This window comes from Pavona decussata, unplaced genomic scaffold (assembly GCF_977016875.1).
Source record: "Pavona decussata unplaced genomic scaffold, jaPavDecu1.1 SCAFFOLD_190, whole genome shotgun sequence".
In the NCBI taxonomy this organism is placed as follows: domain Eukaryota; kingdom Metazoa; phylum Cnidaria; class Anthozoa; order Scleractinia; family Agariciidae; genus Pavona; species Pavona decussata.
In genome coordinates, this window is record NW_028145599.1 from 2040715 (window position 1) to 2065785 (window position 25071).

At 37.5% G+C, this 25071-nt stretch overlaps 1 protein-coding gene across 2 annotated transcripts; it reads right to left on the reverse strand.

Annotated features, from left to right (window-relative positions):
• Positions 1 to 896: 896 nt before the first annotated feature.
• On the reverse strand, positions 897 to 24457 carry LOC146462315 (polycomb group RING finger protein 3-like). Of its 2 annotated transcripts, none has more exons than XM_085085797.1 (10): positions 24367 to 24457; positions 14411 to 14516; positions 12693 to 12789; positions 11374 to 11429; positions 11170 to 11232; positions 10349 to 10502; positions 5029 to 5059; positions 4765 to 4863; positions 3750 to 3830; positions 897 to 2072 (listed from the first exon to the last, which is right to left on the reverse strand). In XM_085085797.1, exons 1-10 carry the CDS (start codon positions 24424 to 24426, stop codon positions 2013 to 2015), a joined length of 807 nt encoding a protein of 268 aa, XP_084941923.1. In that variant the 5' UTR covers positions 24427 to 24457; the 3' UTR covers positions 897 to 2012. The 2 variants fall into 2 exon arrangements, with proteins under 2 accessions (XP_084941923.1, XP_084941922.1); XM_085085796.1 differs by lacking the exon at positions 24367 to 24457 and adding an exon at positions 20250 to 20719.
• Between the last annotated feature and the right edge of the window lie 614 nt (positions 24458 to 25071).

The following is a 25071-nucleotide window of genomic DNA, read 5'->3' on the forward strand; positions in this document are numbered from 1 at the left end:
AATATGACATTCCCAATTAAAGTTTGGTCGATGTAGCCCCCAAGAGATTTGGCTGATGCTACCTGCTTCACAGCCATGTCATTTATAGTTAGATAGGGTCTCTCCGAAATATTCGACAACTTTTGCCTAGATGCAGTTAGCGTAAACTCCGTTTTTGTTAGGTTTAAAGTAAGCTTGTTAGCCGATAACCAAGATGGGAAAGAGGAAAGCGAGGAAGTTAGACGATCTCTTCCCTTTCCTCCTTTCCATCACCCCCCCCCCCCCCCCCCCCGCACTTCTCTTCCACTCGCGCGCTCATTTTCCCTCGCGCGTACCTTTTCTCAAAGACGAGAGCCTTATTGTAAGAAATCGACTGAAAGTGGATGTCATTCTATAGTTTTCTCAACTTTTTAGTATGGAGTATAGGCTAGGAGACCCGGTTCAGCTTGTTTATATACAATTATCAAAGTGACCCGTAAAAGAGACCTGTTGGTCAAGCAATGTTTTACTTGGCAATAATGCGCCGATCAAACCCCTCCCCCCTCCCCCGGTATACCCCCGTCCATTTGACCGTGTACCGTGCCCGGAGTGTGGGGAATTTGATCGGGCTGGGAATTTTTGAACTGGATTTTTTTTATTTTAATTAAGCGGAGTTCCTGCGTGGGTTTTTTCTGGTTCTTGAGTAGTTTTTCAAGGACAGGATTTCGCCTTTGTGAGCCAATATCTCACACTCAACTACTCAAAACGGCTTCAAACTAGTTTCTGAATGTGTCATTGATATATCACTGTTTGCAAAGCATGATTAGTGATTGAGGATGAAAATTTGGAGTTGAAGTTTCGAATTGATCCGCGCATAGTTTAGAAATGCAGGACTATGACTACAGTGAAGCTTATCATAAAAAGACCAAAACACAAGCTGGGGAAACTTTCTTTTATTGACAACCAGCTACGTTTTTCGTGCTGGTAGCAAGTTTGTATAGCTTCCTCTTCAGACTCCTCTGGACTAACAATTTGTACAAAAATTAAAAATTTGCTCTCAATATCGTAAGAAAATTTTTCGATGTACAAAAACCGACGACTGAAAGCTGCTTTATTTAGTGAAAAAGCTTAACGAAGAGTCGCTTTCGTGATAAATGGACTTTCGTGAAGAATAAACAATATGTTGAAGTTTGCTGTTTACTTAAGTTGTCACGGTGTTCGCATGACAGAACTATTTAATAAACCAACTGGGCAACAAACTGGCAGTTTAAAAAGAAGTATTTTCGAGGAAAATAGCGGGACAATCTTCAACTGACGCAACGCAAAGCGAGAAGACTGTTCGCGGTGGTTGCAAATTGCACCGAGCAAATTATCAATCAAAATACCAATGCCCTAGCTGAAGTTTGTAACGTTGCCCGCAAAAGAACATCCGTAACTATAAGCTCTGTTTTCAAAATACAAGTGTGCGCCATCTGAGTTTTTGACCAAATTTTCTGTTCTGGTCAAACAGCTTATCTGTGGAAGTTTGAGTTTCCAAGATACAACGGTTAGAAATTTTTCATAGCAACAATAAATATATTCAAGTCTGGCCCTCTTAATGAAGTATGAATAAGACTCAGTGAGATCAAGAAGTCATAACACATTCCCTGCAGACTCAAATATTTGCTAGCTTTTAAACTGAAATGTGGATTTTGACAAGCCCTGTGGTATTGGAACTTGGATCTTCCTGAGTGAAAGGAAAGTCGTATTTCCAACAATAGCTGCGTCACATGGCATAGTAACAGAAAAACCCGAATGTACATGTAGAGAGTTCGTCGTTTCTCATGTGCGCTGAGGCAACCGAACTGAATCTCAAGTGTTGACACTGAGAATAACTCTCAAGGGTTTAAAACATTCCATTCTCGGTTGAATGATGATATTTTTCAAGATGGTGGTGTCGTGTCCCCCATTCATCATGGTGAGAAGTGTATTTGCCAGGTTTTAAAGCAAACATCTTACTTGAAATAACTCTCAGGAACAACTTTCTACTTTGTGTAACTTGGCATACAGGATGGTCATCTTGTGAATGCTAAATCCATCGCTCTGTAATGAAGCACCAGTGGTAATGATTGTTCCTGAAAATGGGAAAATTATAGAATCACGCTTGTGCATTGTAAGCTTTGATGAAATCAAGAACTAAAGAACAAAAGAAACTAAAGAAACTAAAGCATCACTAGTTACACAAAGGGAATGCACAAATATAATTACATCAATGATTCATGATGATTGAATGTAATAAAATGACCACAAGGACCACTACTGCTTCATGGGAATTTGTTACAGTAAACTTAGTGATACATCAGAAAACGTCTCATCAATGTCTGGCAAAGATTCTTTTTATCCAAAACTTGGTAACTACAAGTGCATCTGGACATCATCAAAAGGGGTTGGAAACAGAGGAGCCTTCAACCAGCCAAGGATATCATAAAAATTAATATTTATTAATATAAGAGTCATTTGTAAGAGGAAGAGACGCCGAAGGGAGGCACAGGAGGTGAAAAGTTTAAATCTTCATGTGACTTTAGGTTTGTCTGATTGTCAAAGAACGATGACATTGGTATAAGTTGGATTACTAAAGGGGTTGATCAATTAATGAACAAATGTTAATCTCACATCGGAAGCAAACAGTGAGTAAAATCGGTCGTATTCTCTAAGAATTGGGTGACTTTCACGTCTTTCACTAACCTTCCGCTAGTTGTTATCAAACATTTGTCCAAAACCTTTGTTTGGTGACACAAACTAACTAACCGTTATGAGAAAAAACCAAAGCAGAAGCTTCCTACTCTTAAAATTCTATTTCCAGAATCTTGAGCTTAACTGGTACTTTTTTTTTTCTGAAAATGGTAGGTGAGCTTGAAACTTATCTTGGTTATTACCGTTTTTTTCCATCACAAAAGTAATCTGTGAGCAACTTCTTACTTTTGTTGCAAAATTAATGTTTAACCTGTGCCTCCGTGCAATGTGTCAAATTCCTGACACATTAAGGACGGTTGGTCAGTTGCTTGTTAAAGCATTTAGGAAGAAAAATTTAAAAGTAACGTTGTTCGACTTTATTTATCTGCATAAAAATCAAGCATGTAGGAATGCCATCGAAGGAAATTTCAACTATTCAAACTCAACTCTTTTAGCAACCCCGACATTAAACTTTTTCTTCTTTCTTGATAATGACGTTTGATACATCGAAACGCTGAACAACAATACTTTTAATTTTTCTTATTAAGGACCGTGCCTCTTAATACAGAACTATTTTTGCATAACTTACGACTATGTGGTAAAGGCTGATCTTGGCAAGGGATATTGAAATTCAAAAAGAAAATTGTGAGTAACCGCGTATTTTTCAGCGATTTTATAATTAAACAACAAAAACAATAACAATAAAAAAATACTTTAAATTAAAAACTATGTATAGAATTTAATTTTAAGATGAATGCTTAATTATCTCTGAAAAATGTATGGTTACCCAGGGCTAATTTTCTTTTTGGATTTCAAAAGCCCCAGCTAAGATCTTTACCTGTATAGTCACAAATCACACAGAAAATACCTTTGAATTTATAACTACCACCGTCCTTTAGAAATCAGAGTTTCTTAGACAATCCCGAGATCCACAGAGCATGCAATGTATGTACAGAAGCAAAAGAAGGCACCGCCCTCGATGATTATAATGAAGTAATTAAAACGGATTTTACTTGATGTTCTCTCCTAAACAGTGAGATCTCTCGGTATCTGATTAGAATAAAAGCTTTGGACTCTACCTCTGGAGGTGAGAGATTGTCACTGATGTACTTGAGTGTTAAATCTCTTTCCATCTCTGTTTTATCATACAGGATTCCAACCTAAACAATGATAATTGTAATCAACATTATTACAATTTTGTTTCACTCCACAAGCAGTTCAGATAAACTGAATCATGCACTATGTGGTTTGCCTGAGGAATTTTTATCCAAATCACGTGCATTTTTTGTTGTGTAACTGGAACACTAAAACATATTTATTAGCCCTTTCTTTTCTAAAACTCTTGTCAAATGGAGTTTTAGAAAAAATCCATACTCAGCCAGCCCATGGAAGGTCATTGGAAATTCCTCAGGGGGAGGGAACTCTTAAAAGCCAAAATTTTAGAAGAAAAGTATGAAGCTAAACTGGAATTTCCTGGGGATGAAAACAACAAACCTTCCATGGTGGGAGTATGGATATTTTCTGGAACTGCACAATGTCATTTCTATGTTAAGAAATCACCTAAAGTTGTATTTGATCATATATTAACAGTGTAAAGTCACATACATACATTTATGAAAAATAAAAGGGATTCAACTGATATTATTTTTCTGCGTAATAAAACTTACACGGCACAATCTACAGTCAGCATAGAATTTTTCAGAGACAGTTTTGCAATGGATTCACCATACTAAATATAGCAACAGTGTGAAGTTTGGCAAATATCTGATTTTAATTTCAGGAAATATAAAAATTAAGAAAAGGTTACATTTTTACAAATCAAAAACGGCATGACATGATGGCAGCAGTGGACCACAAAACATTCTTTCCTTAATTCAAACTTCTATCATAATAATAATAATTATATTCCTTCTCAAGTCTGAAGCAGATTTCTATGAAACTTCTCATATTTGCTAAATTCATCACTCATGAATGAACTCACAGTTTCCATGTTTAAATAGGTCATGTCAACCCCAATTTACTGTGCTATTTCCATTTAGCACACTTTTAAAAAAAATAATATACAAAATTATTATTCACAGTAGGATCTTTTACCATGTTCTCAGATTCCAAGTGCAGTTTAGCAGCAAGAAACCTCTGAATCAGTCCAATTGTAACCTGTGTTGAAAGCCTCATGTATTTCTTTGAAAGTGGCTGCAAAAAAGAGAGAATTATAGCTTTAATCATATCAACACAATTCATCACAATGTCGTACATGTAACTACAGACTCAAGAAACTTAATGCATGTACACATAACCAAAAAGATAATTTGGTTTGCGTTCAAGTGAACTATATGATTGAGTACTGTATAGTCTTACCGCTATTTTGGCAGGTCCACCACTTCCATCCCTGCAAATCATACAAATTTTATATGAACAAGCAAGGTCAAAAGAACAGAAGGCAGACTGTAATTATTAACAATTTGTTGCAGTATCCCATAGCGAGATGGTCTTTACGACAGATCTCTGACAGCCACCATAATTAGGTTCATTTCTTAATAATCTTAAAAATAATAATAATGATCTTAAAATAGTTAAATGTAATTGTTGGCTGCGGATGACTAAGATAAAAAGGAATTGAAACTTCAAAATATCTATTAATATCAAAACCATGAAGGCTTGTAAGTTTCAGACATCTGGTAGCCTTGGCCCATACATTAATCTGAACAGTTAGACCACAGAGATGTACAAGTCTTGAGATTAAAATACGTTTACTAAGAAAATTAAAAATGCTGTAGACACAACTACATTGTGATATTAATAAAAGCACAGTGGATTAGAACAGAAAATATCCCTTTTGTTAAGGAGCATCAGCAATGTTGGTGATGCTTGTCTAAATCATAAACCAGGTACATGCTCTGGGGCTCACACAGACATGTGTGGTATACTTACTATAGAGTATGGTCTATAAATATTCGCAGTTTCACAACCACATATTTAGTAAAATAATTTTAGGCTATACTACAAGCAATTAGTTTATAAAATCCTGCATTTGTGTAAAAGTACTACTATTGCCATACGGTCATATTATAAAGTTTCACAATCTCTACAGGTTAGTTTTTATCTCCTCACACAGCAAGTACTTAAGAACGGTTTGCTGTAAGGACCGACTAAGCGTATACAAAATAGAAAAAACCAATTTCCCCAAACTTTGCCAGAATAAAGGGCTTAGTGAACTACTTCTAAAAATATAAGTTTCGTTTTGTTTGGAGCTTTATTTATTTTGGGGGAATTTTTTTAAGATTTTACCCATGGAGGCGGGCTAAAATCACGCCGAAGTAGGCACTTTTGTAGAAGCTCCCTTTTATACAAGGAGCCTTTTCTAGAAAAGATTAACCCAACAGAAGGAACAATTTTATTTTCTTAGATGACTAGCGGCGTTAAAGTTAAATAAAACGTAAACATGAATTTTTGACCAATTTTTTAAGTTGTGCCTTTTTACCGGTGATTATAACAACCTAATTTTGGCTAAATTCAAGGACAAAAAAAGCATTTTGGTACATCGCTTTGCCCCACGAAACTACACTCCGGGAAAACATAATCATTTCAACTAAACATTGATCGAATAAAAAATTGGGGTAAATTAAACAGCGAGTTCTCAGAGCGTTTTCAAAACATGTCACTTCAGCAATTAAGAGCGACCTTTGACCTTTTATATCGAAGGGAAATATAAACGAGAGCTCATAAACCTTGACTTTCCTTCGCTGAAAGACGCTTATTTTTACTCTGCTGGCACATTTTGAGTAAAGGAAAACTACACATTTGAATTTAAAGTTATGTACTAGCTATAAAAGATAATTTGAAAAGCAAAATTAGGAATTCAATTAGACTTTGCGTAGGCGGTTCCGATTTGTTTACCACGAAATTGCGATTTTAAAGTCTGTTTACAACACAAATACGGCATCAACTACAAGGTAAACCTCATTCTACTGAATGATTAATAAATCCTTCTTACCTTAGAGATCTTTTCCTGCCTAAAAAACACGGTCTGTGTTCATTGCAAAAGTGTACTGACCGAGATCGCGGAACGCCTCAAGTCAAAGAACAAGTTAACGAAACCACAGGAATGCCAGGAGTACATTTCGTACTGAGATGTGTACTTACATATTTCGGTATTACTATGACACGTCAATTAAATTACCTTAGAGATCTTTTCTTGACTAAAAAAAAGACATAGCCTGCATTCATTGCAAAATTATTAAGCCGCCCGATCGCTAAACGATTAACCAAATAAAGCCACAGGAATCCCACTGTATAAAATTGTACAATACCGGGACCGCACAGCTCTTTTTATTTATATAACAGTGATTCGTTTTGCACTGTACTGTCCATTAATAATGAACTACCTTTATATGACTTGTCAGATCTCCGTGACATTTAGGAAACTGCGATAAAAATGGGAATGATATAGGCTAATTCCACATTGTGGCTGTACCCATTTTTTCTTTCTTGTGATCTTACCACTTGCTGTCAATCCAACGAAGTATTAAGTGAAAAAAGATACAGAAATAGAAATAAATTCCCTGCATCACAAACAAGTAATAATTATAATGAAACAATAAACTTCAATTAAAACTATAGATAGGGATGCAGCGACTGTCTCGGGTGATTAGTAATATGAGGTGCTACAACTACCATACCCCTTTACAAGATCTCTTAACACGGAAAGGGACTCTGCTTTGCGCCTTGGGTGGAATCCGTCTGTAGAGGCCCCAAAAAAGCCGTTAGCATGTATAGATAATATTCCCTTCTCCCCTGACACTGACGTCCCATGCCATGCCCATCCAATGGGAGCGGCACAGATCCTCTTATTTGAACGCCATCTGATACCAAATGTGTCCCGATGTCTCGGTCAAATAGTGAGCTCAAGGTGACTTTCGCTTTTCTCAAAAATGCCTTCGACGGTAAAACAGTCAATTACTACAGGTACTTTACCTTGCTTTTTACCTTGGAAATTTTAACATATAGAAAATAGAATGCATTAATGTTTTATTCACCACCGCCCACATTTGTTGTTCCCCCCCCCCCCCCCCCCGACCTGAATGAATTAATAAATTCAATTACTCTTGTCACATACATTCGGTTCCTTGAAGGCCCGCAAATCTAATAAGTCACGTCCTCTTCTTGTGAAACAAACAAGGCTATCATGCTCGTCCGTACATCTTTTGTGGCTTTGGGCAAAAAATCCTTCTTCACGGACTTAAGTTTTGATGATCAGGGAAACTTTTCGCTTTGTATATTATAAAGCAACAAATAAAGCTTTTTGCCTTTGCTTTTGCCATAGCTTAGTTGTTTCGTGGGTTTTAAACAAGTTTTAATTAAATGAAATTATTTTAAGCGTTTCGTAAACGTATCGAAAACATCGCAATGTTTACTAACGTTTGCGGCCTTTTACCTCTGTTAAGCTCACTACAGAAGGGTTTTGGTTTAAAAATTACTCCTTAGAAGATGTTCAAGCTTTAAAGATAAACGAAAACTTACTGATCCGTGACGATTCTTGATATAAAAAACGCAAATCATATACAAATTTAACCACGTTAGCTGAGTTAGAGGTTAATTGTAACTTTCAACGTTAAAAAAGAAGGACAAGAAAAAAAAAACTCTCTTTTTTTTGAGAGTAAATATTTTTAAATTAATTTATGTTGGGAATTCATATACACAGTACACACCACTAAAACATTCCTGCCCGTGCCGATATTAAACAACTTTGCTTCAGTCTTACATAGCGTCTCGAGTGTTGCAATATCGCAGATGCCCTTGCGTGGATTGGGAACCCTTGGCAAGGATTAAGCTTTTCACATTGGCTAAATTGTTCACACTTGAACCCCATGTTCCCCCTACAATCTACCCATATTCACACACAGCCATATATAAGCACCACTGACTCCGGTGGTCGTAGCCACCGACGATAAACTCCACTGTACTCTCAGCAAGTACAACGTGCAACGAACAAAAGAAGATAGCTTTCGGGACACGGCGCTCTTTTCAATTTACGTGATCGTTAAGTAATTAAGATATTACATCTTAGTGTCCGAAGGGAAAAAAAAAGGCGTTTTGAATTGACGTGTCACAGTATACCGAAATATATAGGTACACATCTCAGTGCGAAATGTACTCCTGGCATTCCTGTGGTTTCGTTAACTTGTTCTCTGACTTGAGGCGTTCCGCGATCTCGGTCAATACACTTTTGCAATGAACACAGACCGTGTTTTTTAGGCAGGAAAAGATCTCAAGGTAAGAAGGATTTATTAATCATTCAGTAGAATGAGGTTTACCTTGTAGTTGATGCCGTATTTGTATTGTAAACAGGCTTTAAAATCGCAATTTCGTAGTGAACAAATCGAAACCGCCTACGCAAAGTCTAATTGAATTCCTAATTTTACTTTTCAAATTATCTTTCATAGCTAGTACATAACTTTACATTCAAATGTGTAGTTTTCCTTTACTCAAAATGTGCCAGCAGAGTAAAAATAAGCGTCTTTCAGCGAAGGAAAGTCAAGGTTTATGAGCTCTCGTTTATATTTCCCTTCGATATAAAAGGTCAAAGGTCACTCTTAATTGCTGAAGTGACATGTTTTGAAAACGCTCTGAGAACTCGCTGTTTAATTTACCCCAATTTTTTATTCGATCAATGTTTAGTTGAAATGATTATGTTTTCCCGGAGTGTAGTTTCGTGGGGCAAAGCGATGTACCAAAATGCTTTTTTTGTCCTTGAATTTAGCCAAAATTAGGTTGTTATAATCACCGGTAAAAAGGCGCAACTTAAAAAATTGGTCAAAAATTCATGTTTACGTTTTATTTAACTTTAACGCCGCTAGTCATCTAAGAAAATAAAATTGTTCCTTCTGTTGGGTTAATCTTTTCTAGAAAAGGCTCCTTGTATAAAAGGGAGCTTCTACAAAAGTGCCTACTTCGGCGTGATTTTAGCCCGCCTCCATGGGTAAAATCTTAAAAAAATTCCCCCAAAATAAATAAAGCTCCAAACAAAACGAAACTTATATTTTTAGAGGTAGTTCATCAAGCCCTTTATTCTGGCAAAGTTTGGGGAAATCGGTTTTTTCTATTTTGTATACGCTTAGTCGGTCCTTACAGCAAACCGTTCTTAAGAGCCATCTGCTAGTGTTCTGTTGTATGACAGCCGTGTGTATTTTACAAGTTATGGTATATCCCTTTTAGTGTGTTATTAGGTTTATTCACCATTGGTTGAACTATCTGGAGTGTAATTTAGTCTTGTATTTGTATTTGTTGCTGTAGTACACAGTGTACAATGTAGATTATGTTTTTTACAGTTATTATTGAAGGATATCTTTGTACCAATCCTATGCATGCGTGTTTTGGTTGTGTGGTTTAGTTGATTTTAGCAATTTCAAGTTTTATGAAATCAACTTAAAACGTAGCTAGAGGCACCCTGATGGAAAATTCTTTCTACGTCATGTACTGTACGTATACCCTGGACAATAACCTATGAGCCCTAACACCTGATGATCACAGTTGGAAATTTCAACCTTAATGGAGGGTCACCATGCAAGATGAGTTGGCTAGAATTAATACGTAATACGCTTGAAGAAAAGGTGCTGCACACCAGAAGCCAACTGCAGCCAGTTGTGCAAGGAAGATCTTAAATCTAACAGAAACTTACCTGAATGTCTCAAGTTGAAGGGAGATTTGTTCATCTGTTCGATGGTACCTTTTTACTGCTAATGCTTCATTGGTGGATCCTTTTGGCACTGGTGCTTTCCGCTTCTTAATAGACTTAGATGGCCCTGGTACAGCCTGTGGCTGAGTAACTAGAGCTAACAACAAAACACACAGTGTTGATTAAGTGCCTATGAAGTAAAAAATAAATTATGCTTATTTGAAAAAGCTTTGACAGAATTTAATAATGGCATTTTCTGTTCTGAAATGTCTTCTCTTCTTCCTGAGATATTCAAGGTTTTGTTCAAAAACTAATGACATCACAATTAATGACAAAAACAAGAATATCTTGGGAAATATTGGAATGATGCTACTCAAACTTCGCACCAGTAATGTACTGTAGGGAAGACACAAAGTGACGCCAACTGTGTTGTATGTCATGGCAACAATTTTCTTTTCGGGTCTTATTTATTGGGTCTATATGATGCTTGACTGGCATTCTCATCTTTTGCTTCATCAGACATTCCTTATTCTCAATGACTGGTGAGGAGATGTTACGAAATATGGGCACTTCATGCATTTCAAGTACATGTATGACTGCCCACCTCTCCTTATCTAGTTGAAAATGGAGACATTTGGTTCACAGCAGAAAGGGACTGGGGCAAAGAGTAATGCCATGGCAATGTCAAAATAGATGTTATTTTGTGCCAGCCTTCTTAAAATGGATTTTATACGTAACTGCACTGAACAACTGCATATTTGACTTTTCCTAAAGTATGCTTCCAAAAACAACTCCAAGTCAAACCAAGTAAGGAATACAAATACCTTTAGGGGTTGGATATGGGATCTGTCTATCTCTGTAAAACCTGCGCTCTCTGCGCGTTTCCTCTGGGAAGAAATAATTATGATTATAAACAATTTATTGGTCATGAAACAGCTAATTAAAGCAAACTTCTCAGAAGATAATTTGGACATGTATTCCCTAAAAGACGTACATGTAAACAAATTAAAATAGTTTTGCAAACTAACCTCTCTCTAGCTTGGGAAGAAGTTTGTAAACAATATCTTGCATGGTTCGATCAAGTCTGCAAATTAAAAGAAAAATAAACGACAAAAAATAAATTTCTTTGTCACTAGAATCTATATGCTTGTTACTTTTAAGGATATATATATTACAGGCCAGAAAACCTCCATGTTGCATGGAAAGCTGAAAATCACAAAACAATGGTTGTGGTTGCAAGTGCTAAAAAAAATCAAAATCACACTTTAGCTAAAGTTCATGTGGGACCACCAAAAAAGTCGATTTCCAGATGTCAGCAAACAGCGATGTAATTGAGACCATTGATTTCAAAGAGCTAAAACGCAATCGAAATCATGTTAAAAAGTAGGCTTTGGCAAGCCACTCATTTGCCAGCTCAAAAATAACTGCTGTTTGGTTATTTTTGGCATTGAAAAAGACTTCTTGTCACATGCAAGAAAAAAAAAATAAAATAAAATAAAATAAATAATAATGTCTGATCATGTCACTGGTCCTTTTATTCGAACTGATGATTCTCAGCCTCAACGGACGTACATGTACATGTAAGCAAAAAAACAAATTTGAAACATGTCCACCTCAATAAGAAAAGAATTAACCAACTTCTAGGATTTATTTTTAACAGTGGTTGGCAGCTGGGAGCTTTGTTTCAAATAAATAACACAAACAAGAAACACAGTCTACGTTGTCGGCTCAGTGGCAACATTCAAAGCCTCCAAAGGGGATGAGACTGTAATTCCCTTGTAAAAGATGGCCTTACGAGTGAAGAAACTTGTGCCTGCGCTGAAATCTTTTTTTCCTAAACCCAACGATTGATTTAAATACAAATTGCATTACTTTCTCAACCAATCAGATATCAAACCAAATTCAATCCTGACTTGTTCACTTGGGTTTTCCTGTGCTTTGCACCCATTATGGCCAGGGCTGTTGTTGAGCTTTGGGGAAGCAGGTTTAAGAAGCAAAGTAGAGCCAATCATAAACATTTGAAAGGTTTATGCAAGAAAGTTGTGTTTAATGACGTTTTTGTCTTTACAGCAAAATTGCTCCAAATAAACCAGGTATTTGGGCACTGACAACAGTTGTCATGCAAAATTAAAAGCTTTGTTGGGTATTTCATTTTTGAGCAAAATGCCAAAAAAAACAAGAAATAGCTTTATGCAGTGCAACCTGTATAATTATAATGGCCACCAGTGGAACTTTACAAACTGGCTGTTTAATACGGTCACATGGCGGCTTTATACAGGATCACTAAAACTATTCACTCCGCATGGTCAAATGTCCATTGAAAGAAATGCATCAATTAAGTACCTACCTAATATTATAGAGGGGTTGTGTTTCGTGAATGAGGGTATTGCATGTTGGGCATCGATTGACAAGCTCAATGTGCCTGACCAGACAGCTTTTACAAACTGAAAAAGAATCAGCATCATAATTTGCAATAATTTGCATTTATTTACATGTATATTTTTAAGCAAGTGGAAGACCCATCATTAGTGCCAGAGCACTAATAAGAATTCTAATTCACTGTTATAACATTATTTTTAAGAATAAGAAAACACTCTTCAAGCTTCTATCAATAATTTATCACTGAATAACGACAAAAAGTGTACTTCCCCAAACACACTGAGACTGGGTGTCTATTTTCAATGTTCATGGTACTGTTTGCCATTTATCAATACCCTGACCTGAATATTACACATCAACATATTTAGTAATAAACATGGATAAATCTCAGCCCTCCCTTGACTTGTGCTTTGTATTGTTATTATTTTAACACCTTCATCCACCTCAGCATTGATTTCTCTTCACCAATAAAGTTTTGCAGAGGATCTGTTTTATCATCAGTGATCGCTTTCTTTATTCTTATTACTTTCATGTTGATCACATAGTGGCATTGTAAGGAGACACTATATGTTGGTCACTTCTGGGCTTTGAAGGGTTAACTTTTAATTGAATTCAGGGTTATTTTCCAGAGGCTGAGTTGAAATACATGTAACTTGCACACCACTGGACCTGTGTAATGGTTTTGTGACACTTGAAGCAAGAAGTTGCACAAAAAAATCCATACCCATCCCATGGAAGGTCTCCTGAAATTCCTAGGGCGAGGTGGGTCTTAACCCTCTCACTCCCAAAGTGCCATATGGCACAAGAAGTCATTAGGTGCTCATTATTATATGGCTACAATAGTACGCACGCTCTGATTGGCTGCTGAGCGGGCAAGATTTTCTTGTAATGACCGGGCATAATTTATGAAAATTTTTCTCGGCTCGACGGCTCTTTTGAGTTGAGAGTAAAAGCTACAAGCGCGTGGGCGAAAACAACAAAAAATATGGACAAAGTACAATTATATTTTCAATAACTAAAAGAAAAACTAGCATACAGATACTTCCTTAGTATGAGCGATAAAGAGAGCCATAGCGAGAGCCAGTTTTATTATCCAAAGGACGAAGAACAGGCCAAAAGTAAGCAAAACAACATGAGCAAAGTTATCACTCACGAAGACGAAAATTTCGGTAACAGTGAAGAGGAGCATAAATGAAATAACATACATGTATTAAAATGATAAAAATAATTATCTAAATTCAGAAAACTCAAAACTGTTCTGTAATTCAGCAAAAGAAAACAAAGAAAATCAACCGTGACCGTGGTTTGGATATGTGATCCTAATTACCATAAAATTTTGCCAACTTTAGCCTTGAATTTCTCCAAGAATTATTGATCATTTGAGAAGCCATATCAAACACTCGAAAGTGTGTTTCATCAGACATCCAAACACCTCGAAGTCGTTTAAAAAAACTTGGCTGTGCCTCATTTTTTTCAACCTACTTCCCAGTGTTTGGATATCTGATGAGACACGCTTTCTCGTGCTTGAAATATTACTTCAGATCTCTATGTTTTAACTGTGGTTTCATTAACATCAACCCACCAAAAATTAGCTGGAACATTTTTGATCTAGAGATTAGTTGAAGGTACGGACAAGAACAACAGAAAATTAATCATGTACATGGACAGTAAATGAATCATACTTACAGGTATGAAGGCATTCTGTTATTGTTGCTGCATCAACTAGATATCCATGGCACAGTTTGCAGGTAATATGCTCATTAAGGGCAGCTATTGGTAATTTGACACGTTTCTGCAATGAACAATACAGAATTATCAGCAAGTTGACTAAGAAAATGAATGCATGCTCTGTGACATTAATGCAAATTTCAAAAATTATCAATAAATTATAATTACTCTTATATAAAAAGCTGTGACTTCTTGGGAGATTGGTCACATTCTGGTGGCTCTAATCTCATTCAGTGAAAGAAGGCTCAAATTGATAATTAAAAATTATGTGACACTACACCACACAAGAATACACAAGAAGAGGGTTGCCTTTGTTCATTCTAATGCTGAAATTTACCTTTAACAATCCAAATCCAAACTCAAGTGTTCCTTTAAAACTCAATAGCCATGACTTTTTGTAGTAACCCAATACAGCATCACTGAAAGGTCTCATTCCAACTCACTTAGTATCTACAAGTAACTGTTCTTATAATTTCATATCTTATCATCCACTCCCCTCGGGGCTTTTCAGTGCGTGATGTTGCTACAATTTTTTTTAATTATAATTAATTTATTTCAGGGCCTCCCTGAAAACCACCACCTCCTGACTAAATATTAAATATTATTATAAAATTAATTTAATTTTAATTCAATTTTAATTATAAACTTCGCCAGAGGAGAAAAAACAACAGGAAGATTAACCTCTGACAGGAGAGAACTCACAAAACGTTAAGTTCCAATAACGAGACTCCTTGCATAAATGAAATTACAGCATAATAATTAAGTATTGACAACTATTTAACAACACATTTTAGCTAATAATACAGGTAATGATCTGCTTTGATGACATTTTATGCAGACACTTTTGAAAGTTTGAGGTACTGCAGGATCGTACACATTTAAAGTCAAAATTCATATTATTATTATTATTATTATTATTATTATTATTATTATTATTATTATTATTATTATTATTTACTAACAACACTATGTGGGAAACTTTTGCCAGACTGCACTAATGAGGTTTGAATGCCCCCTAGTGCGAGAGTGAAATTTGAGATAGACACTAGAGGACGGTCATTGCCAGAGATTTGTTATTTCCATAATGGTTATTTTATGTTCCCCAGAGTCAGATTAGATTGAACATACTGTAAGACGGGGCCTACCGTTTTTTGTCCTTATCCAAGAAGACTAGAAAGTCAAACCATTTGTACAGTAGATGGCAGAGCAAAGGCAGCACTTACTTCTCAGTTAGTTAAAGACCTTGAGTTTTGGTCTGGCTGGAATCTAACCCGGGCCTGTCGCTTTACACTCTGGTACTCAATAGAGCAAACCACGCAGCAGTCCAAAGATAAGAAAGTTAAGGACTCTGCATGTTGTTCATCTTTGGAACAATTATTTATTGTGAACTAGAGGGCCTCCCTTGACCCCTATGCACCAAATCATAACTCCTCTCAAAGGGGTGATTGCAAAACATACATGTAAGGAGCTGGTGTTACTATGCATTACTTCCACAGAGACTTTTCAAGAGAAACTGGGATAACGTTTCAAGACAAATTTTAGGAACTTTTTTTAAGTCCTTTAGGGAGTTCTAAGGTCCAGCACCTGCATATTAAATTTTCCAAGTGTAAAATATTTCTTTCAATTAAACATGAATATACAAACAAGTCTCCTCACAAATGGTCCTTTAATTCATAATAATAATAATAATAATAACTACTTATATAGCGCTTATCCAGTTCTGTTCTAAGCGCTTTACAAAGTAAAAATCATATTTGTTTAAAATGATTCGAAAAAAGATGAGTCTTAAGTTCACGTTTAAAAACATTTAAATTGTCGCAATTACGGATGTTGATAGGTAATTTGTTCCAGAGTTCTGGGGCCGAAACAGCGAAAGCTCTGGAGCCATACGACTTCAGATTATGGTTGACATGACATAGGCGAAATGCGTCAGACGACGATCGGAGCGTTCTTGAAGTTGTATAGCGGCGTATCAGGTCTTGTATGTAGATGGGGGACTGTTGGTGAAGAGCTTTGTGGGTGAGCAGAATTATTTTGAATTTGATTCGCTCGGAAACTGGAAGCCAGTGGAGTTCAAATAAAATAGGGGTTATGTGGTCATACTTGCGAGAGCCTGTGATCAGTCGAGCCGCGGCATTCTGTACTGACTGAAGCTTTTTAATGACATATTTCGGAACATTGTATGAGAGAGTTACAGTGATCCAACTTGGAGGTTATAAAAGCGTGGACTAGAGTCTCAGTGGTTGTAGTGGATAGCAATTTTCTTATACGAGAGATGTTTCGAAGATGATAGAAGGCAGATTTACAAACAGAATTAACATGAGGGAGCATCGACATAGTACTATCAAAAACGACACCAATGTTTCTGGAACATAGAGACGGCTGAATTGTATCAGATCCAAAACGAAGTGAAGGTAGAGACTGTTGAGGGCAATACTTTGAATAGAGGTAGAGAAGTTCGGTTTTGTCTTTGTTTAGTTTCAGCTTGTTTAAGGACATCCACTGACCAAGGTCAGATAAACATTTCTCAATTTTAGCGATGCTGTTGGTTAGTTCCAGATCGTCATTAGTAGAAAAGGAAATATACAACTGAGTATCATCGGCGTAGAAATGAAATTGCATGTCGTGGAGACGTAGAATGTCGGCAAGTGGAGCAGTGTAAAGGAGGTAGAGAATGGGCCCAAGAACGGAGCCTTGAGGTACTCCACATTTGAGCTCAAGAGACTGTGACTTCCTCCCGTCAATTAAGACAACCTGCGTGCAGTTAGTAAGGTAGAAGCGGAGCCAATCGAGTGCAGTGCCACATATAGAGAATTTGGAGTTCAATCTTTTGAGCAATATTTCGTGGTCGACAGTGTCAAATGCAGCGGAGAGATCAAGTAGCAGGAGCATGACACAGTGACGATTATCAATAGCACGCAAAATATCATTATGAATGCGAACGAGGGCAGTTTTGCAGCTGTGAAAGAGTTTGTAGGCTGATTGTAGCGGCTCTGTTAGTTGGTTAAAATCAAGGTAAGCTTGAAGACGCACATCGACAACCTTCTCAATAACTTTGGAGATAACCTTGAGGTTCGAGATAGGCCTAAAATTATCAAGAGCTTCATGATCCAGATTTGGTTTCTTTAGTAGAGGTGTTAAAACGGCGTTTTTAAGAGACGAAGGCAAATGACCAGATTCCAGCGACAAGTTTACAATCCTACAAATAGATGGTAATAGCAAGTCGAAGTGTTCTTTCAGTAAAGTGGCAGGTAAAGGGTCTAGACAGCATGATTTCTGTACAACAGAACAAGCAATTTTCGATAGTTCGGAATTCGAGGTGGGTGAAAAATTGCTAAGCTCACAATCAATGGTGGAAATGTCCAAGGAGGAAAAGAATTCAGGAATTTCTGGAGGAGTAGGTATGTTTCTGATGCGGGTTATTTTATTTTCAAAAAAGGTGACAAATGTGTTAGCGAGATCTTCAGCCAAGGAGCTGGTTGGGAAGCTTTTCTCTGCTTTCCTGTGGAGGAGACGGTCAATTGAACGAAACAGGGCTTTGTTGTCTTTGCCAGCCTCCGAAATGAGATTAGAGTAGTAACCCATTTTTGACTCAAAAATGATATTCCGAATAACAGCGCGTTGATTTGCATAGTGTCGATAGTCTGATTCAAGTTTGGAGCGTCGCCAGCGCCTTTCAAGCTTGCGGCAGGTTGATTTTTGTTTTCTGATTTCCTCACTATACCAAGGAGCATTAGGTCGTAAGGTGATGATCCTTGTGCGCAGAGGTGCATGTTTATCCAGGATTGAAGATAGAACCGAGTCGTACTGATCGCAGAGGTCCGTAATTTCGTGCGACGGTGAGTTGTATAAGGCGGAGGAACAAATATCACACCGTAGATTGTCTGGATCAATGGTGCGCAGTTTACGTGATGTGAGGGTGAGCTTAGCCTTAGGTGGTCTCTTGATAGCCAGGTTGCAGTGAACAGCGAAGTGATCAGAGATAACCGGGTCATTGACTGACAAATTTAAGACGGTCGCTTCGCCGGATCTGGTGATTATAAGGTCCAGAACGTTGTTGCTTTTATGCGTGGGGGTGCAGACATTTGAGACTTCCAGATTGAAACAGTTTAAGAGGTCAAGAAACTTATTTGCGGTATTGTCAGATGAATCATTGACATGGAAATTGAAATCACCAGCGAGGAGAAGATGGCTAGGAGAAGACACTAGCCTTTCCAGCAGCGAGGAAAAATCATCAAAAAAAGCAACATGTGTAAGACCATTCTTGGCAGAAATTGGAGGACGGTAAATGATGATAATGCGTATAATGGACGCAGAGGAGTGAAGAAGCAGTTCCTTAAATTCAAACGATTTGCACGGATCCGATTTAATTTGCTCCATTTTTAGATTTTTCCTGTAAAGTAGACCAACACCTCCACCATTTCCATCAGGTCTTGGTGTATGAACAAAAGCGTATCCGGTGGGACTGATGTCGCGAATAATATAATCGGAGCAGTCATCTGGTTTAAGCCAGGTTTCTGTTAAAGCAAAGATGTCGATCTTTTTGTCTACCACGTAGTCTTTAATTTGCAGTGTTTTGTTGTTGATGGATCTTGCGTTTAGAAGGCAAAAATTCAGCGAATTTGCAGATGTAGAGCTCAACGGATGTCGTTTGATCGTCACCAAGTTATTTAAATTTGTTCCAGCAGTAAATTTAACTGTTTAAACCAACATCTCCCTAAGCCAAGGTTCCTCCTCAGTCTAATTTAGTAAACACATTTTAACTTATGCTTAGATGCTGCCAAGCAAGGCAATGTTTAAACTGTAGATAAGTCCTCATCAACGTTTACATCAAACTGTATTGAACTTCACTTCAACTCTCACTGAAATGGACAGAGCACAAGCTGTTCACGAACAAATCACATCTGCCGCTTGCAAAAAAATTGGGTCAGACGGAACATATTATTTGGCATCGTGAACTTGCCTTTGATGACACAGAAACCATTTATGGTATAGATATTGACAGACTTAACAAAAGTAAAGACAATATAACCCTCTCTTTACTTAACATAAACAACCTTGCATTGCATAACTTTACAACAATGCCTGCAGTCTGCAGAGTAGGACGAGTATGGCCAAACTCGACGAGATCTCACGTATGCAAAGCCATTTTACTGACGTGCACCGGCTGCAATAGGATCTTGAAAGTTACCCACGTGACTGAAGTGCAGGCTGCTACACTTCAGTATAAAATCTCACCTGGAGATTGTTAGTCTCAGACCTGGAGGTTGGAGATCTTTACCCCCAATCTGCATGTTTACAAATCCTAAAGACCTGGTCTGGACCACACTAGGGGACACATCGCGGTGACAAGTCACTCTGTGTGTACTCACTGCAACATCGCTCCTTTCACTCATTTTGTTGCTCCGATCAGTCGCACAAATTCAAACCAGTTTGAATTTGCGCGACCGATCGCGGCGACAAATTCTGTCGCTGCGACAATAATTTTCACCAAAATTCACCACGTCTCACCAGTGTTGAGACCTTTAATGAATGAGTTGTCTGAATCATATTCCTTCTTCAGTATTGTCCTTTGTTGCCATTTTCAATTTCTATTCTGATATCTATCTGGGACTGGGCATTTATTTTTTTGGTATGTAATTAAGTTCGAATGGAAACTTGACATTCACATTTATTTGGCGTGCACTGTAGAAATTTTGGCGCGAAAAATACTCGCGTGTGCACGTGCCGTACTCTGCAGAATGATTACTAATTATACATGCATGTACAGTGTATGATCATGAATCAAAGAGCTTACTTTAACTCGATCTGCAGGAACAAGATTTGAACTAGCATCTAATGTGGGAACGGCTCCTTTACACAGCATGTTCTTTAGTTTTAATCCTGTACCCTCGAGGACACTCCGAATAGCTGGATTATGTTCAAAGCAGTGATCTTCAAAGTGCGCCGAGCATATGGACTGATACCTGCTTCTGGAATCGCGGAAACCTTGTCGATTTCGCTGCACGAATTTCACCCACTGATCCCTCAAGTCTGGGTCAAGGGGGAACTGATGCATTGATATACCAGGAGTGTTTGACGAATTTCGACAACTTTGGCTGTTAGGGGCGCCAGCCACGCAGTACCGTCCACCACGTTTGTACGGTAACCTGTATCTTCCGTCCGCCATTTTGACAACCTCGTTTCAGGGCTCAGCCACTTCCCTGTGAACGAGGCTGTGGGCCAATTCGCAGAGCGTGTCCAAAAGGAATTTTGCGAAACACCGAAAAAGTATTTTCGGGGCACACTTCATAAATAGCTAATAGCTAAAAAGGGCTAAAGTGTACGCGACAATGCTGAAGGGTAGTCTGGAAAATACCATATAAATTTCAATTAAAGCTCAGAATCCATAATGCCTTGATCATACTCTGAACTTTTATTGAAATTTATTGGGTATTTCCCAGACTACCTTTCAGCGTTGTCGCGCTTTTTTGGACAACCTTTGTCAAAACAGCTGCAAATGGCTTGTGTCTCATTCACGTCCAACTTCTAGTGGTGAATTGGTCTTGGGGCAATGGGGGCATATGCACTGGCTGGGCCCTGAGACCTAATGAGGGTCCCCCACTCAAATCTTAAACCCAAAAGTAAGTACACTGGATATAATTATCATAATTATGATAATTTAGAGGTTTCTGAAAAACTTCAGTGGAAAAATTAAAACTAATGCTGTCCCATGTTTCCATGATATACTACCATCATTATCAAATGCAGTGCCCATTTCTTCTTGGTTCGAAAATTTATGAGTGACAATAGGACATTTTCATGAAGCATCATTTGACTACAACTACCAGAATCCTTCAGTTGTTTGTTTTCTCATGCTAATTAGAGCTATTGTTCTTTGCTCTCCTCTGGGATTACAAAATTTGAATTTGAAAAGGAAAACGAATTCTGGTAGTTGTAGTCAATTGACGTCATCATGAAAATGACCTATTATGCAGTTTACACACTTGTAACGTTAACACCAGCACAAAAAAAAAAGAGAGGAAAAAACCGAATACAAACAAGGGCAATGTTAAGAGATTTTCTTAGACAAATTTATCAATATTATTGAGGCAAAAAAACACATAAATTATGACCAATGCATTAGTGCAACAATTGTGGACAATTGTGGACATTAAGGCTTGTAATTTTCATGAGAGACTTTTTCTCGAGGCTTGGTATTCGCAAAGTGACAACCACGCGGGAAACGAACATATTGCTATCCCAGATGTCTACAAAACCCTCATAAAAACATGCGCGACTCCCGTTCGTTATGTTTTGCTGGCGTAGCACGCGCAGCAAATGTGAACCATTACAAAGCCGTGATTCTGTTGGCTTTTCAAAATAATTGATGAAGGCCGAAGTTGTTTGGCTGAAACGTCTTTGATGCTCAATTAACGTTGTTTCTAACGTTGACAATAGTCAGTGCCAAACAAAAAATTTTTAGTTCTGATGTCTATCCCTGACTGCAATTTTAGTAATTTTAGTTTCATTAGTGCAACTTTTTCTATCAGTTTAGACATAAAAAATAGCATTCCTCAGGACGTGAATTTACAAGCAGGTGGTGAGCTCTTTGTTGGCATTCATATTGGCATCTGTAACACATAGATAACGTCTTATGCATCAAGTTAACAAAACTGAATGATTTTATCAGAGAGGGGTTCATATCATAGTGACAAATTTATTAGTGACCGGGATAAAAAAGGACAAAGTCCTCAAAATTACTAAGTTGTCAGATCAATTTACTGCTCCTTAATAGCACTAAAACACTACTGAACACAAAAAACACTTTTGAGAGGTCTAAGAACCAGAGAACCTCTAAAGTAGAGATACATTCAGCTTTCCTGTGCCAACCTTTTTTTTTAACAACAATTAACTACCATACAAATTTCAATAAAAGCACATCTTTTATGTCTATAATTGACACTGTGTTTTATATCTATGATATAATGTTAGTCTGGAGTACATGAAACGACTAATGCCCATAATGCAAGAACTTTTCCAGGTTTGTGGGGCTCCACATTAAATAAAGTCAAACCTGTATTAATCGGTCACCTTGAGGGAATTGCTAAGAGCCTTCTTAAAACAGGTTGCACAGAATACACATCAAACACACAAAAATTCTGTTTCATTTCACATTTGGTTTTTGCACAAAATCACTTACTCAGTGAAGAAACTGCAACAGTAAAATTGTATGACAAAAGAGAACATACCATAGTATTAAAATGGACTAAAAAGACATTAACGCCAAGATCCTACAGTCAGTATTGTAGCTTGTTTATAGAAATTCAATGATCTGGCAGGTTATTCATCACTATAATTTTACAAAGTGACGTACCATTAATTTTAAAACAGGTCAAGACAATACAGCTGTTTAAGACTTAGTCAAGGATGGCCACAACTGTGTCATAGAGACCGCTTGATAAAGGTCAAAAATACAGTAGGTTTGATTGTACATGTATACACCAGGGATAATTAACCTACCCCTGCCAACAAGGCCGCAGCTCATTGTTGAGCCTCATTTTGGGCGTGGTTATTATGGTAGTTATTATGGTATGCAACCTTCAGACCAAGATAGTGCAGGTACGGCAGTGGAACCCTGTTACCATGGTCACCAATGGGTAAAAAAAAAATTGGCCATATTAACGGGGTGGCTGTATTACTTGGGCATGGTCAAATTGTATGACTTAGGGGCCATAATGACAAATATAATGCATCCACACTTCCCGAACAACCGTTCTCTTTAATTATAAACAACTGGAATGTAGATATGCATGATTGTAAAAGATACTTTGAACTTCACTCAGTACATAAAACACTTTTAAAAATTGGCTATTAAACCGCCACAAATGCATTTTAAGTGTACTGTGCATGTAGTCTAAGAGCAAAACAAGAACAGGCTCAACTTACAATGCTTCTGAAAATGGAGTTCCTGAGCTCTCTGACTTTATACATGTACATCATTGTATAATAATGTTAGTGTCATGATTTATTTCCTTTATCATGTTTGTAATAAAAACAGGGAGGAGTGTTGCTTACTTTGTAAAATAAATCATCTGTTTGATTTGTAAATGACAGAGGTCAATGAAATTGACATGTCACAGGTGTTAAAATTCGTTTTGTAAATTTAGTGTGAGTGATCGCGTCAATGGAATTGTACTGTTTGGGATTTTAGAATGTGGCTGTTGGTTATATTAATGGGTGACCACATTAACGAGGGTTTTTTGTAAGGAAATGTATGGCCATTTTTCCAGGCCAATAAAAGGTGGCCGTAATAATGAGGTGACCGTATTACTGAGGCAGCCGAAGGTAGGGTTCCACTGTATTTTATTACCAAGATATGTCCAGAAATGCATGCTAATGAGATGCATGAAATGTATGATAGACATCCCAAAGTGTCCCCTAACCTTAATTCTTATTAAGACACAAATAATTCTGTCAAACATCAAGTCATATGAAAATAACAAGAAAGTCTGTCTCATATAAAGCACCCAAATTCAGGGTGTGATGTTCCACTCAAATTGGTTTCATTTTACACTGATTTACCAACAGGCGATGGATGTGGAACTTTCCTTCATTGACAGGTTGTATATAAACTTGAATGTTAGTCTCCTTCACAAATTAGACCAGTCCACATATAATTATCGTTTTATTTCCCCTAGCTGTTCCCTTTTCCCTTCATATTTGCTTCAGGATAGAGAACTGTGAACAACCCTGAGTGGCACGAGTACACGTATTAAAGCCTGACTGGGTTGACTTCATATGAGTATATGCGCCAATTCGCCCAAAGACAGAATAATGATCACGAAGCAATAGACCTTTTAACTCCTTAGCTAAGTATCAATACACTCCTGATCTCCTATATATCATGAATAACTATAGTACAATTTCCTTACCTGCATTCTGCAGAAACTTAACCGGGTCAATTTTCGCCAGGCGCAAGAAATTTTGCCCATGCTTTGCCTCGTTTTCACGCTACCCTCGATTGCGATCATTTACGTGATTGAGGAAACGGCACATACACAACAAAACATCGTACCAATTTCTTATTATATTCATGGCAAAGACTATTTTTCGTTGTAATTTGCGCCAGGAATTTCTGCTCGATGTTCGTTTATATCCTTTAGGTTCGCTAGTTATTTTTGTGATCCTTTAAAATTCTGACGTTTTGAGTTTCGCTGTCCTTTTATACGCTGAGCCAGGGTGAGGGTTGTGCCTCCCTTTATAGCCCACAAGATGGAGTACCCCCATGGCCCCCTCCCCGGAAAATTATGGATGATCATCATGTAATAAAAGTAATGAACCTGTATATTTTTCAGCCTTTTTGTTTACTCTCATCCTGTTAGTCCATATAAAGAACTGCCAACCGCACTCGGCCGCCTTTCGCCTTCAGGTATGTGACACGCCGCTTCTAGTAAGTTGCCTTGTTGAGTTAAGCAAATAATTTCACTGAATACAGCTAAAACAGCCCATATCGTAGAGTTTCTATTCAACATATTGCAAAATTTCAAATTTAAGCCCCTCCGAAATGTGTGCATTCAAGGCATACATGGGAGAGTAAAGCAAGGATTCTACTGAATGCCAGGTTAAGTAAGGAAAAC

What these genes read in the sequence shown, in the direction of transcription:
- LOC146462315 (XM_085085796.1), bottom strand. Translation starts at nt 20,621, where the DNA reads ATGGCGGACGGAAGATACAGGTTACCGTACAAACGTGGTGGACGGTAC. An exon ending in AACAGAATGCCTTCATACCT is followed by an intron (nt 12,790 to 14,410) that starts GTAAGTATGATT and finishes ATTCTTTTTCAG; the next exon opens with TTTGTAAAAGCTGTCTGGTC. An exon ending in CTTCAACTTGAGACATTCAG is followed by an intron (nt 5,060 to 10,348) that starts GTAAGTTTCTGT and finishes TATGATTTGCAG; the next exon opens with GGATGGAAGTGGTGGACCTG.